Source organism: Amblyomma americanum, chromosome 2 (genome assembly GCF_052857255.1).
Source record: "Amblyomma americanum isolate KBUSLIRL-KWMA chromosome 2, ASM5285725v1, whole genome shotgun sequence".
Classification (NCBI taxonomy): Eukaryota; Metazoa; Arthropoda; class Arachnida; order Ixodida; family Ixodidae; genus Amblyomma; species Amblyomma americanum.
Window position 1 is genome coordinate 56,459,438 of NC_135498.1, and position 22,442 is coordinate 56,481,879.

At 45.9% G+C, this 22,442-nt stretch overlaps 1 protein-coding gene across 18 annotated transcripts in view; it reads right to left on the minus strand.

Moving 5' to 3' along the window:
* Positions 1 to 775: 775 nt before the first annotated feature.
* Positions 776 to 22,442, minus strand: part of LOC144121293 (anoctamin-7-like) — a 92,498-nt gene continuing 70,831 nt past the window's right edge. For 13 of the 18 annotated variants that reach the window (XM_077654426.1, XM_077654423.1, XM_077654433.1 and 10 more), the window contains 16 exons: positions 21,660 to 21,828; positions 20,577 to 20,742; positions 19,370 to 19,460; positions 18,174 to 18,340; positions 17,770 to 17,852; positions 14,585 to 14,722; positions 12,488 to 12,683; positions 12,308 to 12,419; positions 12,193 to 12,247; positions 11,358 to 11,455; positions 9,906 to 10,030; positions 8,775 to 8,980; positions 7,046 to 7,179; positions 6,222 to 6,312; positions 5,152 to 5,283; positions 776 to 3,974 (listed from right to left, as the gene is read on the minus strand). In XM_077654426.1, the coding sequence (XP_077510552.1) occupies positions 3,918 to 3,974; positions 5,152 to 5,283; positions 6,222 to 6,312; positions 7,046 to 7,179; positions 8,775 to 8,980; positions 9,906 to 10,030; positions 11,358 to 11,455; positions 12,193 to 12,247; positions 12,308 to 12,419; positions 12,488 to 12,683; positions 14,585 to 14,722; positions 17,770 to 17,852; positions 18,174 to 18,340; positions 19,370 to 19,460; positions 20,577 to 20,742; positions 21,660 to 21,828 (2,020 nt within the window). In that variant the 3' untranslated portion in view covers positions 776 to 3,917. The remainder of the gene's footprint in view (positions 3,975 to 5,151; positions 5,284 to 6,221; positions 6,313 to 7,045; positions 7,180 to 8,774; positions 8,981 to 9,905; positions 10,031 to 11,357; positions 11,456 to 12,192; positions 12,248 to 12,307; positions 12,420 to 12,487; positions 12,684 to 14,584; positions 14,723 to 17,769; positions 17,853 to 18,173; positions 18,341 to 19,369; positions 19,461 to 20,576; positions 20,743 to 21,659; positions 21,829 to 22,442) is intronic. The other 5 variants (XR_013312588.1, XR_013312589.1, XR_013312592.1 and 2 more) reach the window with 1 other exon arrangement.

Genomic DNA, 22,442 nt, shown 5'->3' on the forward strand with positions numbered 1-22,442 from the left:
TACAGTTGTGGGCAAAAGCTTTTGCAAGGGACACTCCCCCGCTCTAGTTCCGAAGCTTGCCGTTCTGCATGAGGGCGCTGCCTGTGCGCCGGTCTCGACAGCAAGGGGGATTCGTCAACTGGCGCTCCTATGCAGAGTGGCAAGCTTCGGCATACGGGGGGGGGGGGGGGGGGGGGGATCTCTTACTTTTGTCCATGGTTGTACTAAAGATCAACCCTGTATAGAAGGCAGAGGCTGGTTCAAGGCATGAACACACACTTATTTCATAGGTCAACTTTCTACCAAGCAGATAGACTCGGTTCTCGCATTAAGCAGCAAAGTTGAGATAAAAAAAGAAACTTCACCATCTCTGCCATGCCTTCTGCTGGATGTAGCCACAGTACAGCCTAGTATATTTTCCCATGCAAAATTTTATTAGACAGTCCATAGAAAAGGGGTGTATATGAAATGTGTGACGAAATGTCTGATGGAAAGCCAGTGTTGAATTCCAGGAGACATGCTTACGTACAGCAAAAACTACAAAACAGCGCAAACGGCTTTAAGAATTCGGCTTAAGCAAAGCCTAAGAGACAACCACCTCATATAACCACGACGACAAAGTTACCGCATGATAGAACGGCTCTCGCGCCAAATCATGTTTTATTGCGAGTGCTTTGCACGGTCACAGCAAATTTTTTTTTCCACATACGTACCGCAGCATGAGAATGTGAGCCTGAAAGAAAACTTCCAGCACGGTCTTGCTGTTCGGTGCGCAAAGGAGAAAAATGGACACGTGTAATTGACACAACAAGGAGCTGATTAACTTTATTACAAAATTATTTACAGCGAAACCACAATTCTCTCGACAACAGCCCGTTAAAAATTGTGCAACAATAACCTGAAGGGTAAATTGGTGAGCTGCATTAAATATGGGTAACACAGAACAGAGAGTAACAACGAGAAAACAACGTGCCGGCGTTGAACCTGCACGATCCCCGACAATATGACGTCACTTCGGGTTGTTCCGTCATCAAAAGTGCACGTCTCTTGTACTATGGCGATGAGAAGCCGAAGTGAACTGTACGCACAGGCAACTGCGTAAGCCACTCGTCGTGCGGCGATCGTCACATCGCGTTCACGTCATGCTGATGTATAACGTGCTCACGAGCAGCGAATTGAATGGGGCGTATGCAACAAACCGTGCTATAGTATATAGAGGCACGAAGCCAACACTGAGTATCTCGAAGGGCGTATCTTGGCGAACGGTCTGCGCTCAGGGAGTGTGGGAGAGTCGTTGAGTGTGCGGGGAAAGCGATGCCCTCGATGGTCGCATCAGCGCATGCACATTAGACGCCGTTGACAATTTCAGGACGAGGCTTACGTTAAGTAAAATGCCAGTGTGTGCAAACTGGTGATTATCTTCGTGTTTGGTCGCCAGGGAGCGTAATCTTGCAGCAGCTGCTCCCTCTGATATACAGTATTTGCGATATACCAGGCGATTAAAATAGCTTGAACAATGAGGAACAGGTGGCGCTGTCGCCGCTCTGACGTGGTCTGTCGTTGGATAAAAGAAAAAAAAAACGCCGTTACGGAAAAGGAGCATTTAAGGATTCAAGGTGACAGGCAGTGGTGTACAGTCGAGCAAGATATGCTGACAAAGTGGTTGCGGTGGCTTACAGTGGGATGCGACTGACTTGGAATGACATTGAATGCTAGGAAAATAAAGTGATTTGTAGACAGCGCGTCACTTCAGCGACGTTTGGGTCAGAGGTCAACGTCTCTGAATGCCTGAGTGGAGGCAGAAGAGTCACCCCGCGATTATCGACCCCGGCATGAGGAGCGAACTTACTAATATCCGGAGCATCACATTTTACAAATAATAAATGCAAAGCTTTGACTCGCTAAAATGCAAGAAAATCAAAGCGCACGACGTGAGCAGCTTTAATTTATTTCCGCTGTTTTCAATAGCGGCTTTCAATGATATAATGCCAACGGAAAGTATCACTGTGCGGACAGTAAATTTATGGCGCATTAACTCCTATAGACGGCCATTGGCACTTCAGCTGAGGCGAGAATAGACGAGGCAAAGTGTTTGCTGCTGTTTATTTTGCGACACAAAATAAAAAATGCAATGAAAATAAACTTTAACAACCGGCTGTACAGACGACTGTCCATACACGAAATATGCCAGAAGTTATCCGGCCATCACAGATACTTTAAAGAACCGCGTTTCAGCAGCGATGGGTGGGAGGGATTGTCGATTATTTACGACCAACACTAGAGATTGCTTACTGAGACATGAGAACAGCTTATGCTGGCTCAGTCGACATTGATAAGCTGAGGTATAAGGAGGCCCAGCGAACAAAACACAACGGCCAAAACATCAGTTCTAATAACAAGCGTGAAGGCAATTCCACATTGCAGGCGCAGAGGAAACCTTATGTAGAACCAGATTTTTACAGTCAAGGAGGAGTCCTTCCATGCAGGACACTGGAGTGCCCGTGTTAGGATCCAGAACGCAATACTTTGACAGAAGATAAGAAGCTCATTTCAATAGCTAGGGGCAACCTGTTTAATATACCATGTCACAGACGCGTCCGGAACGCCTCTCCTGTGCATATAGAAGAAAGAAGCTGGGATTTTCATTTGATTCACTGCTGACACTTTGAAGAAAAAGGAATGCTTTGCAGTCACACTAGAGCCAAGGAATGAGAATGTTGTTGTGACGCAGTTAACGGCGAGTTCTGGCCCGCGCCTGAAACACCACAAGAAAAAAAAAATCCAGGACGAAACTCGAGGAGTTTTGGATGAGTATATGTATACGGATGAGCGAGAGCGTTCCGAACGCAGAGTCCTCAACGCTTCAACTTTTGACATGAGTCGATCTTTCACGAGACGTTACCACCAACACTGAGCACATGCACCATATACTTATGAAAAGCCAGCCGGGGATGGGTTATTAAACAGCAAATCCGCAAAGCCAACTTTCTCTCTGTTTCTCCCTCTCCCGTGAACATATCGAACGAACGTCCGCGTAAGGAATGATGAATATTATTTTTCGGTCATGTTTAGACCTGCTGGAATGGCTGAAACCTGTTCGCACCTCATGAACTGGCACCCTGCACTCTTAAACACGAATACGCCCATATGGGAGTAAAAAGAGAGTAAGCTGCCCTCTAGCGCAAGGGAGTGTGCTAGAGGTCAGCTTACACCCTTTTTACTCCTTTCTGTTTAGAGTGTACACCATTCGTCGTCCAAAGTAGGAGCTGCACGCAAGCGTGCCTCGACGTCATCGAGCCCAAGAACATTGATTGGTAGACTTAATCCAGATGCGTCTTGACTGCATGCGCTGCATGGACAGCAAGAACCTAACAGGTTGTTGGCGTTAGGCCTGCGCGCGTCATGTGCTGCTGTTTAGAAACACGGCGTAGCGAGAGAGTCAAATTGATATTTTTGTTTGAAAAAACTGAAGATGCTTCGAATGTCGGTGATCTCTCTTCAACGATCTTTGACGCTGTCTGATCGATTGCAATCCTCACAACTGCATACAAAGCCCGTGGATCCCTATCACGTATACAAGTCAAATGACGCTTTCTTGACGTCGGCTCTTAAACAAACCTCACGCCAGGCCCTAAACAGGATCGCGTAAAGTGGCTGCTTCGAGAGGTGAAGGAATGCGATGACAGCGCCTACAGCGCCACCCTGCTGCACTGTATGAAGGGTGCTTGAACTCGCTGGGGTAGCTGGAGCGATGAAGGGCGACGCGTGGGTCCGTTACTCAACAGCACGTGTGGAGTGTTGGGGTCGCTGTGAGGCGCGGCCAACACGACCAACGAGGAGGATGCGCGCTCGGGGCGAGTCCTGTAGTCGTGGCCAGCGCCGGCCCGGTCCCATCCCGGAACACGGGGTTACTGAAGCCAGGGGACGAATCAATCTGCTCAGACGGCCGGGGGCTCGGCTTCTTCGTCGTCGTCGTCGTCTTTCCTCTGCGCCACCTGCAATCCGCCCTTGCGTTAGCCACTTGGGAACCGGAACTGGAACTCCGTCATGCACTCCGGAACCCCCTCCCCAACATTTCTACAGAGGGAGCGACGCCCCCTTTCGACAAACAGACAACTGCTTGCGCTCACATCAGGTTTCTGAAAAAATACTTTATAAATGTAAAGCACAGTGCGGCTGAACTAGCAGGCTTCGTAGAGCCTTACAGCTTTTTGTTTGAGTTACCTAAATCAATGACGATTCATGAGCCAACAGAAGCTGTTGAATGATTGATCCTTGTTCACGAGTACGATTAGAAGAAATGCAACACAGTGTGTGCAAAGCTACCTCTACCGTGCGCATCTTTGTGAAGCTGGCCACCTCATTTTAAGTTTTATATGCATTAAACAAACACACCTTTGAACAGCGGAGAGTGGAAAAAAAGTTGAAAATTAAATTGAATAAATGCATAAATAAAAGCGGCGAGTAAATGTGTGCGCCGCAGCTGTTATGAAATAACACTCATCAGTCAGTATTCTCATCATTAAGAGGGTTTCAGCAAATCTCAATCGATTTTCGAGAAGCTGTGCACAGCGGCCACTTTCGGTTTTGCTGTGTGCCTGAGATCCAGTACGGCTGCAAAGAATTGCATCAGCACTCAGGACCAGGGTGTGGACTCAGTAACTCTGCGCATGCGCAGCAGTTCTGACAGAGGCTCTGTACGTGGAGATTGTTTGCGAGACTGGCGATTCCTTTGCAAAGTGCCCAACACAGTGCTTGAGGGCTTTGTCGTCCGCAGTGCCAGGGAAGCCTTGCATTTTAGGAACTTCTTAAAAAGGCGGTGCATAGACGCAGTTCCACAGCATTCTACATCCGACCCTGCGTTCCTGTTTGCGTTCCAGGCGGTGAAATAAGCGTAAAACAGCTCCTGAGCTGCCTACCAGGCACACTACGCATGCGCACTACAGTGCTTCCTTCAAGCGTCGGGTTCCTTATTTCCTGTACTTTTATAACTCAGGAAAGAGAAGCAAAGGCGGATATATATTCACCTCCACTAAGCTATACACTCTTTACTTCGAATCTTTGCATCCGATTGTGAGCATGACATGTTTGCGGACTTGCGCCTTCAACCGTTCAGTTAAGCGGTATACAAGGTGCGCGCCGGCGAAGCTGCTAAGTGGGCGCCCAACCCACCTTCATGATGGTCTCCGAGTCGGCGAGCGCCTGCTTGGCCAGGTACCGCTCGCGCTTGATCTTCAGCTCCAGCTGGTTCGGGATGTCCGGCACCACCAGGTCGATGAGCCGGCACACGCAGAACACCACGTGCTGCACGGTGACATTCATCGCTCAGTGAGTGAGCAATTGGACTGCAGTAGAAAGCCCACTTCACATTGTAGCCTGGACGAGCGATTTATCCGGTTAATCGAAAACTTTGTTCACCCGAGGAAACTATCAGTCATGGTGACTGACTGAGTGATGGACGCCAGTTCTGAGGTTGTCACTTCAGGAACAAGGTTTAACGTCTTGAGACCGGCGAGGAACCAGAACCTCGTTGATAAAGATATTCGTGAGGTTGGGATTTATAAAACGGAGTTCCAATTATGCCTATTCACTAACTTCAACTAGCAAAAATGTGGGGGAAGCACCGTCTTCGGGAGTGATGACTTTACATACACTTCAAAGACGAATACTCCTATATCGATGTAAGAAGAAAGTAAGCTGTCATCTGGAGCACTTTCTTTTATAAAAGAGAGTGTGCTTAGAGGACAGTTTACTCTCTTCTTACTCTTTTCTGTTTAGATGCAGAATGCCTGCCGGGTGTAAACTGCAGATACACAGCAAAAGGCGAGAGGAAAGCCTCAGTCTGCTGGTGAACGTTTGAATAAGAAGACTTGTGTTCAAGAGGACTTCTGTTCGCCACCAGTCCGCTTGCTAGCGTTTTGGCAAGATGACTTGTCTTCGTCTGCATCGAGACGAAGACCAGTTGTCATGTCGAAACGATGACAAGTGGGCTGAGGCTTCCCTGGCATCTCTTGTTTATTTTTCGTTTCTGGGTGTAAAGTATGTCTTCGTGTGTCAAGCAACAAGTCTGTTGGCATTTCACGCCCACTCATGAACTGTCGCTAACGGCATAAGGTATTGACTGGGACTGCTTCTGTACTGGCTGGTCAAAGTTCTGCAGGCTGCATAAACATGCATGTAGTGTTGGAAAAGGTGGCAATCACATGCATTCGTCTCGCGAGCAATAATCAGCTTATGCTCACCTCAAATATAATGACGAAGGCTAGCCGTACAGCGAGCAGCTTCCAGTGGAAAAAAGTCCAGTTGCCTTTCTCGTCTCTTAGGTCGCGGTACCTACAAAGAATCAACGAGCGTATGGTCCCCGTGAGAAAAAAATATCAAAAATTCCTAACGCGAGGCGAGGGCCAATAATGACACAGCAGTTTTCGGTGCAATGGATTTACCAGGCTGCTTTGGAATTTCTTTAGCACTTTTTTTTTACGACTGCAAATGTCAAGCCCCTCAGAGAACGCTGATCCTGGACGCTTTCAATCTATTCGACTTATCTGATCTTTTTGCGCAATATAAAAACGTCTCTTACAAATACTCTTGCAAAGACGAATATTTCAAACGCTTTTCATTGTTTTACCATTCGAAAACTGCAGTAAATCAACGCAGAATCGCTAGAGAGGCGCAAAACAAACTGGATATTTTGACTCTGCCTTACATATTGCAGGAATGAAACGGTAAGAATACGTACGAACCAGAAAAGCATGCCCCTCCTGAGCTTCGCAACACAATTGGGCATCAGTGTGCATGGTTTTTGCATTGCAGCTACCATGTGCGATGGAATTGAAGAGGAAATCGGTCGCCATTGAATGGAGAGTTTTAGCACCATCGTACGGTATTTATGGTACTACCGTACTAACCGTACGGCAAAAGTGGCTAGGCAAGCCTGGTAACCAACGACAATGTGTTGCCGTATATGTCGTACGGCTGTCCGGCTACGCTGAAACTTTCTAATAGCTGACCGGGATGGAGCTACGCCAAGTGACCAGACTGCATATACGCACAGCGCGGCACTCACCTGCAGGGCAGCGATAGCGAGCCGTTGGGTGCGTGCGCCAGCGTGAAGTTGATGTAGCCCTTGAGGTCCCAGTCGAACTCGTACCGGTACATCGTCCTCGTCAGGAAGTCCGAGGTGAACGCGATCAAGAATGCCTGCGCCGAGTCGATGGTGTTCCGTGTTCACGCTTTGTGACACTCCTTGGCATCGAACAAGTCTATAAATTGAACACGAACAATCTGCTGTCTGAACTGTAGGCTTTATTTTGAGTCGTGCTTTAAATAACGTAACAGTGATGCGAGCTGGTTGTGAAACTGCCCAGACATACCTAATATTGTTTTCGAAAATGCCTTTTTAAGAAAAAAATACATATTTCAGTATATTGCGGACGTTGAATGATTCAACATTTGCATCACAAGTTAACGAAATACGCTTGCAAGAATTCAACAGAATTTGTGAGTACAAGTTAAAAATCAGTCCAGAGCAAAATCAGTGATCAAGGGCGTCGTATATATGGCGGGTGGAGCAAGTACAACAGTTGAAAAAAATTACGCCGCACTCTCCTAGGCCGGTTAACTGATACTAAATGGCAAGGGATGAAAACCTAGTAATAAATTAATAAATTTGGAAGGAACCTAATCCTTTTTTTGTGAACTACTTTTGATGAAACGTTTTAACGAATAGAGCCCGCCCAATTAAAAAAAAAACATGCACGCTATAGTTTCATATTTACTTTTGTTATGCTGCTGCTCAAGTTTATGTATTTTGAGCACTATAGTTAGTAACCAAAATTCGGGGAACTTGCCGTGAGCGTATTTTATCATGAAAACATAGTTTTCCAGAGCACACTTGAATTTTCTTTCTAAGGAAGTAAAAATGGAAAAAGCAATGTTTCGTGGTGAATCAGACTACGGCGCCACTAAGCTTGTTCATTTTGTTTCCATTAGTTCCCGTTGCCCCTGCTCCTTTTTTTCCTACACCCGTTTACTCCAGTATGTATCCGATTGAGATGCAGCAGTGTAACGATCACATGTCTGCAGCAGATGAATGCTAGATGTATAAAAGCTCAAGGCAAGGTAAAGATAGCGGGCGAGTCTGCACCCCTCGCACGTGTACACTTGAAACTGCGGTTACTTTTCTTCTTTGGAAAAGTTTAAACTACGGGAGGAATCGGTAATCGTTAGCACGTGCCTAAGCGCAGCCAGAGCGGTTGCAAAAGAAAGCTATACAGCGGTGAGCTACGCCATGCAGCCATCACATTTGTAAGTTAACGTGCATCACAGACTGAAAGGAGTTATGTAGCTGGCGCTCCATAAATTCTGTTAATGTTGTGTAAATGTGGCCTAGGAACAGTTATGCCTGCGAAAATTTTGGCACATATTTGATAACACGAAAAACACTCGCAAAGGCTACGTGATTTACTGTTGCATAGCCGCTTTAATGATTGCCTGTATTGTCACATTGTTCTTTTATGCTATCCTTACTGAATGGCTTTCAAGTAAAGATTCTTATGTTGATGCTGTCCTGTCCCAGTGTTTCCGTTCAGCATTCTGTGTGTGTCTGCGTGGCCATCATGTTCGCACTCCTCGTCACTCCTCGATTTTGCTTCAGGTCTCGGATAAGCAGGCCCAAAGTGGAGACCTTATCAGGAAACGCATTATTTCCCTTTTGCGAAGCCTCTTGAACGTATACTCTGCTCTTTTGTGAAAAATAAAGTAAAATGGAAACAGACTAGAGACAGAGAACATACGTTGCTGATGACAGCCGCCTTTGCGAGGAACTCCAGGATGGAGAACCATATGCCAATGTTCTGGGCGCGCTCGGGCACGCAGCGCCGCGTCTCGCAGACGAACTTCTGCGCGTCGAGTCGGATCTCGACCCAGTTGTTGAGTAGAGCGAACAGCGGAGCCAGCGGGAACGCCGCCACGAAGATGGTGATGAAGCCGAACTGCAGCACTGCGCAGACGCGAGGGAATCATTCAGTTACGGCAAGAAGGACGCCATATATTACACAGGCACCAGCAATGCTACACAGGCCACGGCGTTCTTGGCATCGAGCCTGTTACGGGTTATCCGTGCTCTCTGCACCTCTGCACTCGTGGACCAAGCCTGGTATACACAGCAGGGTCTATACTGTTATGTTTTCGGCAGTATATAGACCTTCGAACCTCGTTATAACAAACCCTCGAAGAGTGGAACCTCGTTATAACGAAACTGTTTATAATGAAATAATGCATATAACGAAGAAATGACAATTCTCCCTGGAAGCCCTGTGAACACGGACTATAAAGAACCTACGGCTATAAGTAATCGCCGGGCCCTTTCAACTTCGTAATAACAAGGCTCAACTGTATCATACTCATCATTACATTCTTCTGCCTCCTGTTATGAGGCTGCTGCTTATTTGAAAGCGCATACACTGAGCATGCTTAAAAGGTTCTTGTGTTCTTGCCTTCACGGCACTCGTCATGCAGACATGGAGTTGGAAGTGGGCAACGAAAGAGCAGGCGGAAACCTGGAGGCCAGGGCTCAAATGACACCTAATATTTGCGGACAGTGCCCCCACGAAGGTGCGCATCCCATGCCCGCACATCGAACTTGTTCTGAGTGGTGTGTTCTAAAGGCTAAGTTCATTTTAGCGTGCAACTTGCTACAAGCACGCGAAGTTGCACAGAAGGTGACTTGGTCATGACTAGCGTGTTATCTTGAGTCGGTCAAGAATGCACGTTGCTAATATGCACTTACTGCGGCGAAAAAAGTTAGGCAGAAGAGGCACTTAGCTCAATGTTCAGATTTCTTTCCGTGCTACAGCATTTATCGTTATACGAGTCTATGCGAGCCCACTGTGCCTCATATAGTGATGAGATGAAGGCCTGCTCACCCATTTCCAGGTACTCCTGGAACAGACCCTCGTTCTGGATGAGCTGGTAGTCCTGCTCCCAGCGCGTTAGCGACTCACGGTACACCATCTTGGTCTTGTGACGATGCCACCATGCCTTCACTTTTCTGTGAGCCCAAATAGATTGTGCGCGTTACTGAATAGATGATGAACTCACGGTCTTTGAACATACTATACCGCATGCTTAGTGCCTTACGTGTTCTTATTGTTTGTCTGGCGCACATAGATGAATGCAGTGAAAATATTCTAGACCTTGTGCAAAACTTAGCTAGCGTGAATATTGTATTTTCAATTTCTCACAAAGTCGGGCAGCCGAAAAGCCGGCCTTAGCCCATGACCGTAGTGATACTCTGCTGAATCGCTTCTGACGAAGGACCATAGTGTTGAACTTGACGCTGGGTAGAGCGTACGAGTCTTGAGTCTGAACTCTTCACTGGGGAATTTGTTTCTATTTATTAAATTTTTTATGACTTTACTAGCAAAAATGTTCTAAAGTACGTAGTTTGATACAGCCTACCTCTCCATATTTTTTATGAATAGTTCACTTTCTCTCTCGCTTGTCAGTCCACAACGGCAACGACGACTTTGCAATCATCAGCACCGATGCGCACTTGGAAGAGATGCAGAAAGTGGAATTAACTGCCACCATGAGTGGGATCACTTCAGTTAGCACAGTTCTGAATCTCCAGTACAGAAATAAAAAATATTCCATGAGAAGAACCAAAACTATTGATGCAATTTTGACGGAATTTTATTAGCGTGACGACAGAAGATTAATGCCGTCATGGTATTTTAAGATTTCTCCGCGTCAGCTTTGCGCTGTGATTTCGAGAGCGTGGTTCAGCTGCTGTCAAGCCCGCATTGAAACAGCAGGCGTGAATTTTTTTAGAACTTAGGAGAAAGCCTGAATCGAAAGTGGAATTATTGCGAATTGTGAAACAAGTGACAAATCTTCAAGGAACAGCCTGGGAAACGGCAAGCGTGGACATTCACGAAGTAACGTGTTTTGCACTACTGAGAGAAAAGAGACCTTCCCAGCAAAAGTCTGCGGGGTAAATTATAACAAAATGTATAGTGCGCATAACGACGATAAAAAGTGATCTATGATTATCTGTCATTCTTAAGATCACCCTGGTGGGCGAGCATGAAAAAAATAATTCCCGGAAATGAAGGGGAAATTGCGATAACTTTTTAAGCTCATGACATGAGGCAGGAAAGAGCGGATTAATAAAAAAGGCTGACTATGAGTAAGCGTGTACACAAATTATAGGCTATGTCTTGCAGCTGTCCATTACCAAGAATCGACAAAAGCAGCATCATCAATTCTCTATTGTCCCTGGAGAAAGAGCATGAGAGTCGGACGTGACATGAGCAGTTGCCAAATGACACATCCTTTGGCTAAGCGTGCCAAGAGACCTGCGAGAACAGACTTACGGAACGAGGATCTCTTGGGCGTTGTTGATCATTTGCTTGCCCACCATTATGACGGCCAGCTGTTGGGCCAGCTCCGACAGGCAGTCGCTTCCACTGCACTGGAATGCACGCCACATCCTCGCTTAGTTCCTCAGCTTGAGTGCAGTCGAATTCGCCGCACCGCGAAAGTTCTTGATACGAATGGACACCGCCACAAAAACTGCCATTAGGCCGGCTACTCTACAGTGCAAATATCCGCTATAGGCCTTGCTTTTGCAAATGCGGTCAAAACCTTGAGCTCCTAGCGCTGTTAAAGCATGGTTTTGGACGGGCAGACAAGTTCCGGTGACTGATTTTCTGCGAGGCGAGCTTGTCAACATTTGTTTAAGCGCGATAGCGCAGATGTGTTTGCCATTTTTCAAGAACGATTCCAGGTGTAACACCTGACACATGCAATAAAGGCTAATTTTTATAATTCCGCTTGCACTGTACCTTCTTCCTTTATGCATCATAAGTGCTCGAGAGGCAGCGATCAGGAGCAACCTAAACATGAACTATGACTACAGTGGAACTGTGCAGCTCCCTTAAAATATACGAAAGCTCATACATTTTACTCGTGCATACGACTTATACTGGTTTGACCATCCGGCTAGTAATGAGGTTCGTTTCTCAGTAAGATTTTAAAATTTCCAATGCACTGACACTATAGCCGGCTTGCACCTGTCCCTTCAGGCACTTTATTTTATCTCGCATCTCGCCTAAAATTTCGTGCTTAACTTCCTGCTGTTCTTTTTTTGTCTATCAGTTGCAAAGCTTCGAAGGAGCTTACGCCGTTTTGACAACTTACAATACTTGCCTCTTCATTCCGTAAGCCAAGAAGGTGCCCATACTTTCCCGGGTAACCAACGAACCTGCATCAGTGTGCGTGTCACTACCAAGTCGAACCATGCGTCATCGTTGCCCAGCCTCACCTGCCCTTGAAGAAGGCGATGTAGAAAATGGACGAGTAGAAATTGACAAACTGGAAGAGGAACACTTTGAGGGTGAGGTTGTTGTCGAAGTCTGTCTGCGTGCGGTGCATCTCTGTGGACAGAGCACACATGTGTAATGAGTATTACTGTGATGTGAACAAAATAGTGCTATATACTAACCCCATTGGGTGAGTCGATATGCGAGGCGCTCGTAGACCTTTCCGAGGATCATGATGAAAATGAGGTTGACGAATGCGCCCGAGCTGCTTGCGATGACCGATGCGAGCCCCTTGAACGACTGACTCCGGAACAGGGGGATCGACACCAGAACTCGATACACGATTACTGATACCATGAACACCAGCACCAGCGCGATCTGCGTAGAAATTGCAGAAACCCCACTGTAAATTCCCAGAAGAGATTTCTCAAGGCTGGAAGTTTCGCTTTTATGTACCGCCACTGTATGGAACAGGTCAGCGCAGTGACAATTCTGAAGCGTTTGATTTTCTTCTATTCGACCAGAGCCGTTCAGTTAAATTACCAGCGCCGTTCCAAAAATGTGCACTTTGAAAGCTGGTGATATCGAGGTAGGAAACGAAGGTGCTCGTCTGTAATAATTAAGCATGCGAAATTTGTCGCATTTGTCGGTCTTCTTTTTTATCACTGGGCTGTAATCATTATTTTCACTGTCTCTTTGTGTGTTCTGCTGCCACTGTATTGTTGGGGGCCAGGGGCCCCCCCAAGCCGTCGTAGAACGGCTTTTTCCCTGGCCTCCTGTACACCCTGGTTTATGAATAAAAAGCGTGAATGAATGAATGAATTCCTTCGTATGTGTAGCGCTGGCGTGCTGCCATTGGAAGCGTGAGTTCAGCCGACCTGCCGCATTGAACCTTGCACGCGAAGAGAGTGCAATCACTGCCGACCAGATTTTAACGAAAATTTAACAAGAATAAACGAATGGTGTACTTAGTGGTAAATGTCCTTGACCTTGAAGAAAACAGTATGTATGACAAATCCCCATAAATACCAACCCCTACAATATGCGTACATATTACGGAACACTACTTAATCGAAGTTCACAGAACACAGCCACTTAGGTTTTGCAATTAATTCGAATCTTGGTTGGACCACGCCTATAGCTAATATAGTAGGGAAAGGAAATAAAACATTAGATACTTAAGGTGATCGCTCCAACATGCCTAATCAGAGGCAAAATTGATAGCTTGCAAAATCATAGTACGATCAATGCAGGAATACGCTTGTGAAGTCTCGGACCCCAAGTCCCTCACATCAAGACTGGAGCATATGCAAAAACATGTGCTGCGCTTAATTTTTTTTAAGCATCGAAAACAGGAACCAACTTTCTAATTGTATAAGAACGCTGTCTTATCCGCCTTAGAGGTGCGAAAGAAGATAAAAAAAAGTTTGAATATGCTTTATGATATTATGAATAACAAAAGCACTCATAGACAAACGCAAGTACATCTTTTAAACTCGGTCACGCATAACGAAAAATAAGCGTTTTGTGACTGTCAAAGAGCAAAATTTTCAAAGGATTACTTTAAATGTTCATTGACTTGGTGTGTTCCCATCATTTATATGGGATGTATTTAATAAGCGTTGATCTACTTAATATCAACGCTATTTTGCATTGCGTTGCTTCCTTTGCGTTCTATATTAGTTTGCACGAATTCACCTCCATCGAGGTGCTTTGCACCATGTTTTGTCCGCGCTGTTTTTTCCACTGTTCATTTTTCATTCCGTTCTCATATTACGTTGTACGAAAACACTCCTACTGAGGTATTTTTCTACTGTGTTTTGTTTGCACTGCATTGCACAATTTCGTTTCTTTCCGTCCTCTTATTAGGTTGTATGAAACCACTCCTATGAAAGATCTATAGGGGCTGATAGTACACCTAAACAAATAATTAAAAAACCACTAGTCTGCTCACAATCTTTCCACCAACGGCGAGCACTTCTTTACGTTTCTAATTTCACTATATGATGTCTCGTACAGGTTTTTACGACAATGCACATACACGCATGAACACACACACTTCTCCAGAGTTTCACTTATTGCCATTACGATCCTCATTGGTCCTGAGATAGCTTGAGTGGCTCAGTGCCAAAAGGCGTATAAGGTGCTGGTGGAACTCTGTCAGCTCTCACCAAAAACAATTATGCGAACGGCAAGAGAAATTATAGACTCGGTTATGACATCATCTGCGCTGCAGTTTGCAGAGCTGCGCCTTTGAAAGCGCGCGCTGCCGCACCCACCATAAGGAGCAAGATGGCGACACCAGCTGCGATCCTTTGCTTGCGGACGCGGGCTGGGAAGGCGGGCTCCTTGGCACCCGTGATTGGGTTGCGTTCCACGTGGGACGCCCTGGCCGCGAACTCGGGCCGGGGTCGTTCCTGGAATTAAGGCACCGGCACGCTGAACGCTATCCATCGTTCCGAATGCCGCCATTATTGACCAAAATATGGTTACGCAGGCTCGGGAAGCAATCACGTGCAATGCGTCCAGCCTGTACGGAGGAGATGTTATGTAATCATTTTAGCGTATAGGCACTTACGGAAATGCCTCTGATAATGGAATGTATACAAAATCCCTTACCTGTCCTTCGCAACAAAAACATTTATTGTATTTTTTGTTTACGTGCCTGCAAGTTATAGGCCTTGATCAAAAGCTGATATTTTCTAGCACCATATATATATATATATATATATATATATATATATATATATATATATATATATATATATATATATATATATATACGCAAATCTATATATATATATATATATATATACGCATATATATATACGCAAATATATATACGCAAATCTTCTCGTCTACACAGAGTACAGGACGACAATTGAAACACACTGGCTAAAACCTCTAGTTCTTCGCTGAAGAACTTTCACTGTGCAGACAGATAATAGAGGATCGAGGCGCATATTTCAGAAGAAATGCATCTGTACATGCAACATATTTTCCTCCGATCTTTCTGCGCCCGCAGGCACCTTAGGCAACAGGTAGTTCATGCTTACGTCGAGTGATCAGTGTTATACTTATTTTCTTTGATTTTGCTACCAGCGCTTTCACAACGGGCGGAAATTGCTCATTTCGCCAAAATATGGAGTATATATACTATGTCTGTGCCGCTAACACAGACAGCATTCATTGATGTGATTAAATAGCGCGAAACGTTTTGTTGCCACAGAAAAATGCAAATTAAAGTACAAATAACCACGCAAAATTTATTGTAATTAGCGACATGTTTTGCAGTAGTTACGTAGAAACATTTCATTCGTGTGTACCAGAGCACCTTCTAGGAACTGGTCGCTGTCCGATGAAATTAAATAGTCTTAGAACACACGAAGATGATCATAATTAAAGCACGTGCGAAAAGACTAAGTGGCTTCATTTCAAAGCACACTTCACTAGAAGAAAAATGGAAAATAAACACCTTGATATATGCGATATTCGATATAAATCGTTTCTGATGATCACGTTGCAGAATGGTGGCGCCATCTATCTCCGAAACAGCTGCTCAAAAGCATGGTGCGCTTAAAGAGCGATAGGTGGCGACACTACTCTAGCGGGAGCATGAGTGAAGTGAGAACTGAAGGTACAGCTGTCCTTTCTTTAATTGTCAGGAATTTTTTTTTTGTTTTCCAACAAAATAGCAAATAAAACCATGGCGTTCGCATGTATGTAATTTTACATTTCCCCACATGTTTATAAAATTTTGTTTCAAAGGGACGTAAAACTGTTGGTCAAATGCTGGTCGGCTGATGCAAGGCGCTTAGGGAAATCATTGCGTTTGGTATGGTCCCTAGAAATTTGCTTCGGGGTCGCTATTTTAATTTGCGTTCCTCAGCACGTGATTCCTGTCATGGCCGAAGACAAAATTTCATGCATGTAAATGATGTCATAGAAAATTAACGAATAAGACAACTACCGCAGAAGTACGAAAGAAAAGGGGATGTCTTTTTTAGCAAGCGCGTAAGGATAATGCTTCTACGTTGTTATTTAATACACACCTCTGATATGTAGTTATGATCTGCTTGAAAAAAATCTTCTAGAACTTTTCTACATGCCGGGTATGTCAAATTATTCAATACAGATATTTATTTTTAAACCAGCGAAATATACTTCACAGCGGTCTCTGCAGTTTGATTTTACGCTAAGGCGGCCATTGCATGTTTACGTGATATTGAGCAACGAATAAAAATAACTGATTAACTTTCCCATTTTTAGCTTGAGGGTTCATGATTATATTGAGAAACTGAAAGCCGACAAAATCGAAGGCGAGCCTTCTCCCTTAAATCCGCCCCTTGTTTTATGATATTGTATCTCCTAACTGCGGGTACGCCCTCAGCCACATCCAGTTCTAATACAGTTCGTTTGTCTAGCGTCAGCACATCCTTAGGATCACCGAAGGGTGTATACACACCAAATGGTTTTTCTGGCGCGCATACTCAGAATGTTAAAATGATGCTTCAGATGCGGTATATGGAAAAAATTCATTCAAACGGCGCAACCGCTCTCTGCCATTTTCCCCACGTATCTTTATGCTGGCTTAATCATATTCCGCAAGAAATTATCTGTGTTTCCGTTGTCTTCCTTCATAAGTGAAAGAGAATCGCTGTTTTCCAGTATTTTCAATGCTAACAGGCACCAAAACAATCAAGGGCTAATTTACAATGCATATAAGTTAAAACTCAAGCATGACTTTTTAAAAACGTGCGGCTCATAAAAGCTAATCACGCAGCTAATATATTCTACACCTTCGGCAAAATTTAAAGATATGCGAAGTCTGGATGCTCAATTTTATGCTTCGTTTCGTTTAAACCTAAAATTCGTGTACCCTATCAGAGTCGATTACGAGGATGGAACTGATCCCGTAATGAAACTCGACAGCGTTATTTTCTACTGGCTGTCGGAAGGCTGCTTGACAAATGCTCGTCGTCCAACTCATGAACACCCATCGTCCATCAACCTCAACCCTGAAGAGGGCGTTTTCGTTACGATGCAGTCAGGATGCACCAGGACAGCGAACTTCGGGTGAAGTTTGGACATCATGAGGATGTGTGGGGGACATCTAACGTTAAACTGTCAGGGAGGTTCTTTCGTTCCCCTTCATCAAAATGTGGTCGCCGCAGCAACGATTCCACCTCTTTTTCGGCAGAAAAACAGCGAAACCAAAGAGCTGCCGCAGCCTGAAGAACTCTCAATGGGCCTTCCTCAAGCGATGGCACAAGTGGTGAAAACATTGAGCGGCCCATTGCACTAGAGTACCACCTAATTGATTTAAGCTGGTAGCCTATAATAGCCGACACTAGCTGTGCACACGAGTCGTTTGCGAAGACGCGTCCTGCGCGTAACTAATTTATCGAGGCGGCTACGAGCTTCGCCAAATAAGAGGGCAAAGTGAAGGCTGTCATCTCCTTACTTCTTCCTCCTCAAAGTCCATGCAATCCCAGTGATGGGCCAGGCTGGCTGATTTGCGTTTCCAGTACTCCAAGAACGTTACAGCTGTGAAAGAAAGGGGGAGGGGTGAGAGAGAAGTTTAATACACATCTCATACACGGATCAGAGAGTGTGAAGTACACAGTGATGTTTGAATTCAGTTCCTTGAGAATATAGTGGTAGCTAGTGCCGTTTGAAAAAAGGAGAGCGTTTTTATCGCTCGGGCAACAAACGATGGAAACATCTACTGAAAAATGTCTGCTGTATCTTGTCTCTATGTCCTTGACAGAACCAACTAAAACAAAGAAAGAATACATCGGTATCTGCTCCATCTTAGCGATGTTTTAGAGAGATGTACGGCACGGACAGGAGCGCCCTGCCACATACCCCAGAAGGAGACGAATATTGCGTAGAACACGGTGCCCGGGTGGTCGAAGAGGTAGGTGATCTTGGTGAAGATGCAGTTGTCGCTGATGTACCAGTAGTCGCAGCCGTACTTCTCGTCGCAGCGAGGGCACATGCGGTACTTTTGGTCGCTGTTGCAGATTTCGTTCCTGAGATTTTAGTAAAGGGCAGCGCCACACAGCGGAACTGAAGTGATCGGACAGAAACATGCACTTCTCTCAAAGATTATAGGAATATTTATATTTATGATTGTGTATTTCAAGGGAACCGCATCCATGATGCAACGTTTCTACCTGCGCGGTGCTGGCGTGTAGGAAGTCGTGCCTCATTGTTCTAGATCCAAGTTTAGGGATAAACGCTTGAGAGACACGATACAAGATGAAAGATGCAAGGCACAATATTGAGTATTCAATACAGCCTGAAGATTCAATAATCAATGAACCCACGATTCGAACCACGCGTTCCCCCGTAACCGAGGAGCTTTTCTGCATAGCAGCAAGGCTTTGTGAAGAAGTGTTTTGCATGCAGCGGCAGAGTTTTGCAGAGTAGAAAGTGAGGAAGGGGAAATGAATAGAAATGGGAAAGGACAAAGGAAAACATAAGGTCAAATAATAAAATAACCTATCTGTTCCGAAGGCAGTGGCATGTACTTTTTTTTCTGAGAGGGGCAGTGGAGACTGGGGGGGGGGGGGGGGGTAGTTATGTGCGCGTTCTTACAGTTAGATGAAAAATTTTTTGCCAGTGCACGCAATGAGGAGTCACACTACTGTTTTCCCAAGGCTATCTTGTTGTGTTTATGCGGTGCAGGCTGGCGCCATTTATTTCACAGTTTTTTAGGGCAGCCCCAAACTAATGAGTGTTCCCCCAAAGCTGGGGTTCTAAACAGCAGACACATTATATTCCCGTTCTATTACAGCAGACACATGTTCAGCACTGAAGACTGACAAGACGCGACCGGAAAGAGCTTTACAGCTTTGCACAAAAATGTTTGAGAACCTATCGGAAGAAACACCGCTGTGCGGAAACGGGAGGGGGGGGGGGGGGATAGAAGGTACATAGCATAATATTAAGTTTTCAGGCTTATAGGCCGCAAAATAAATCTGCAAGACCGTTATCTCTTGAGCGGCAACTTCAAGCAAGTTGCAATCATAGCCTGCTTAGTGGCGAAAGACGCTTACGTGGGGCCATCGTTGCCAATGGTGAAGATGCCGTAGAGAAACACGAGAAAACCGACAGCGGCAGCCGGTAGCAGCCAGCCGGTGTAGAATCCTGCGAGCCGTTGAAACACACGTTGGGTGCTCAGCAGGCGGGCGAACGTGATCCGACAGTCACGCGAGAAGATGTCCCGGTTGATTAATTTGGATTAACCCGCCGCTTACAGCACGCTGAGCTAACCGTTCCCTCACAAGCCACGTCCCTAATGAAACGCAATCAGTTAGGGCCATCTCATCTTGTTCAGAAACAAGAAACAGAACGAAAATAGTGAGGAAAAAGAGTAGCATGTGTTATACTCGAAAGAATAGCTGGCAAAGGCGTTTCTTTCATGCACCTCGATGCAACTCCTAACACGAAACCTGAAAGCATACTTGGAGTGCCTTGAAGTAAGTTTTTACGTTACTGAATTGCAGCGTTAAATGACAGAGCCATGAGTGTGAGCGCGCAATATAAATCGACCTGGCCACAGTTCGTTTAATTCACTCTTGCAATTTCCCGCCTGTGTCTGAAAGAAGACATGCCTAAGCTCGATTTCCTGCATTTAAAGGGAAGAAAGATGGACCGCTTTGAACATTAGTATCACGGTGCCAACCTGTTCAAAGCGCCTTATAACTGATTGCCAGCTGAGTACGACTATTTGAGCAAGTTGGCTCCTGTGCATTTCTACAAGGAAAATAGCACTCCGAGGCATGGGGGGAGTGGAGGGACACACGCAAGCATTGGCACTTGAACAAAATTTACCCGAAGGTACAAAGGTAGGCTCTTCGAATAAAAAAATAAAAAAAATATCAGGAAAGACATACAGAGAAGAAATACGACAAAGGTGACAGGCCGAGGTGCAGTGAGACACGATCGAAAAGTACAATACATAACGCCCTTGTGATTCAAATAAAATTGTTGTCTGATCAAAGCTTGCATGTGTCTTTTCATTATGTCCTTGTCTTTTTCGCGAGAAGGTGATCGGAGTGCCAGCTTTTTTCTATTCTTTCGAAGCCCAAAGAAAAAATAAACACCGACAGGAAGGGTTGATTTCCATCCGAGGAACTATCGCTCTAAGTTAGGGTGCGTAGGGTTATGCGTGTGTAAATACGGCAGGAAAATCTAAACGTGATGCAAGCTTGGGTGCAGTGTCGGTCATGGGAAGGAGCATTGATGCATCGCGGAGCTCACCGAGCCAGGCGAAGTAGATGCCGATCTTCTCGCCGAAGTACTCCCGGATGTGGTCCAGGGGCTGGTACTTGTACCAGCACGACCAGCGCGCCCAGAACTCGTACAGCACCTGGCGCCGGTTCCACAAGTTTGGAGGCACGTTTCCCGAGGGCTTCCGGTAATCGCCCTGCGCGACGACGCGCCAGTGTGTGTCAGTGTTCGCAGGCCGATTGCTCAATAGCCTCGTACGCATGCCATTACGTGCTTGCCGACACATGTTGACACTCTCCCGCTATACAGGTTGAATAGGCCATTGAACCCGATAGATATTGAGTGGAATGAGACGAACAAAAATACATTCAATAACTACAGCAGAAAACTTTCAAGAGTCCTGAAGGTGAACGATGGTGGTGGTGGAAATGGATACAAACATTCTATTGAATATGTATAGATTTGTACCCCGAACTGGAAGGGGACCTTAGTCCAGGGCTGAATCCTACGGACTTAACTCTTTGCTGCGCCCTCTGAACCAGCTATCTTTGGTCCTTTAGGCTTTGGCTGTGCAGCTCTGCCTCCCACTGCTCAGGCTGTGGGTTCCGGATTTTCGGGGCGGTCTGCATGCTTTGGCAAGCCCATGTAGTGTGATATACTGTGGGGTGTTCCCCGCATAGCGGCCATGGTGTATTGTGGGTTGCATGTGGTGCAAGAGGCTGAGATGCAAGTACGTGTTCGTCTGTAGCTACCTTCAAGCTACTGCTTCTTCCCGCGCCACCTTCTTGTGTTGTGGGGGCAGATTCGCTAATTTAGCTCGTGGTTGCAAGCGTCTCACGGTGAACGTACACGATGGCGCTGTTTGATAAATGGAATATCAGGAGTGAAAACTGATGAAGTTGGTAATGATACACGGGAACAACCGCACCTAGAAGACAGCGGAACAGAGACGGGGTACAACACTTGTCCCCTCCATCTGTCCTGCTGTTTTCATGCCTTTTGGGCCGCTGTTTCTAACAATCACTGAGTATTTCAACACCACCATGGGCCATGCTGTTTTAAGCAGCCTATTGTTGTAAAGCCCGAAGCCGTGGTAGGCGCACGCCTTCTTACCTCGTGCAAGGGAAACGCGGCCGTGTAGACGCCCTCCTCGATGAGTCTGTCGATGCCGATCTGCGCCTTGCGGCGAGCCCCGTAGCGCGCCGTCTGCAGGATCTCGTAGGCGACGCACACGCGTTGCGTCACCGTAAAGTACTCGTCCTGATTGTCGCTGCCCAGGAACCTGCGACACATGCGCACACCAGCCACGTCCATCCCAGGCCTTTATTGGTCTTCTATCCAGGGTGAGGCTTCTGGTGCAATGAGTAATACACACGCACTCCAGAGCACACAGGACGAGCTCTACTACCAGCTGTACTCTGTACTCGGAATGCGTTCCTGGCTCCATTCATTTGGTAGTGGTGCTCGTCCTGCGTGCTCTGCATACTGCGTGTGTGTATTCCAGCGTGCGCCAGAAGCCTTTTCCTAGGCATATACCAGTAGCTTAACTATAAGTCGTTCCAAAGCTTCAGTCGAGCATAATTCAATTGTGGTGAAAAGAAATTGAAGCAGTTGGGAAAGCTGGTACGCAGGATATCTTACGAAACACACAGCACGAAAGAAAAAAAGGACTCGAGCTGACTTGTAAGTGAACTTATATGAACGCACACCGAATACCCTGTAGTGCCGTTTCCTCTAAAACTGTCTTTGCTTCTCGCGCTTTCCACTTCTGAAAGGGACTCTGGGGATAACACTATCCAGTTCTTGTTCTTAGTCGCGTGACATCCAAGTCAAAAAGAAATCCGTGATCCCGTACCGTACGGGAGGGAATGGCAGTGTAGCGAAGCATCAGAGATC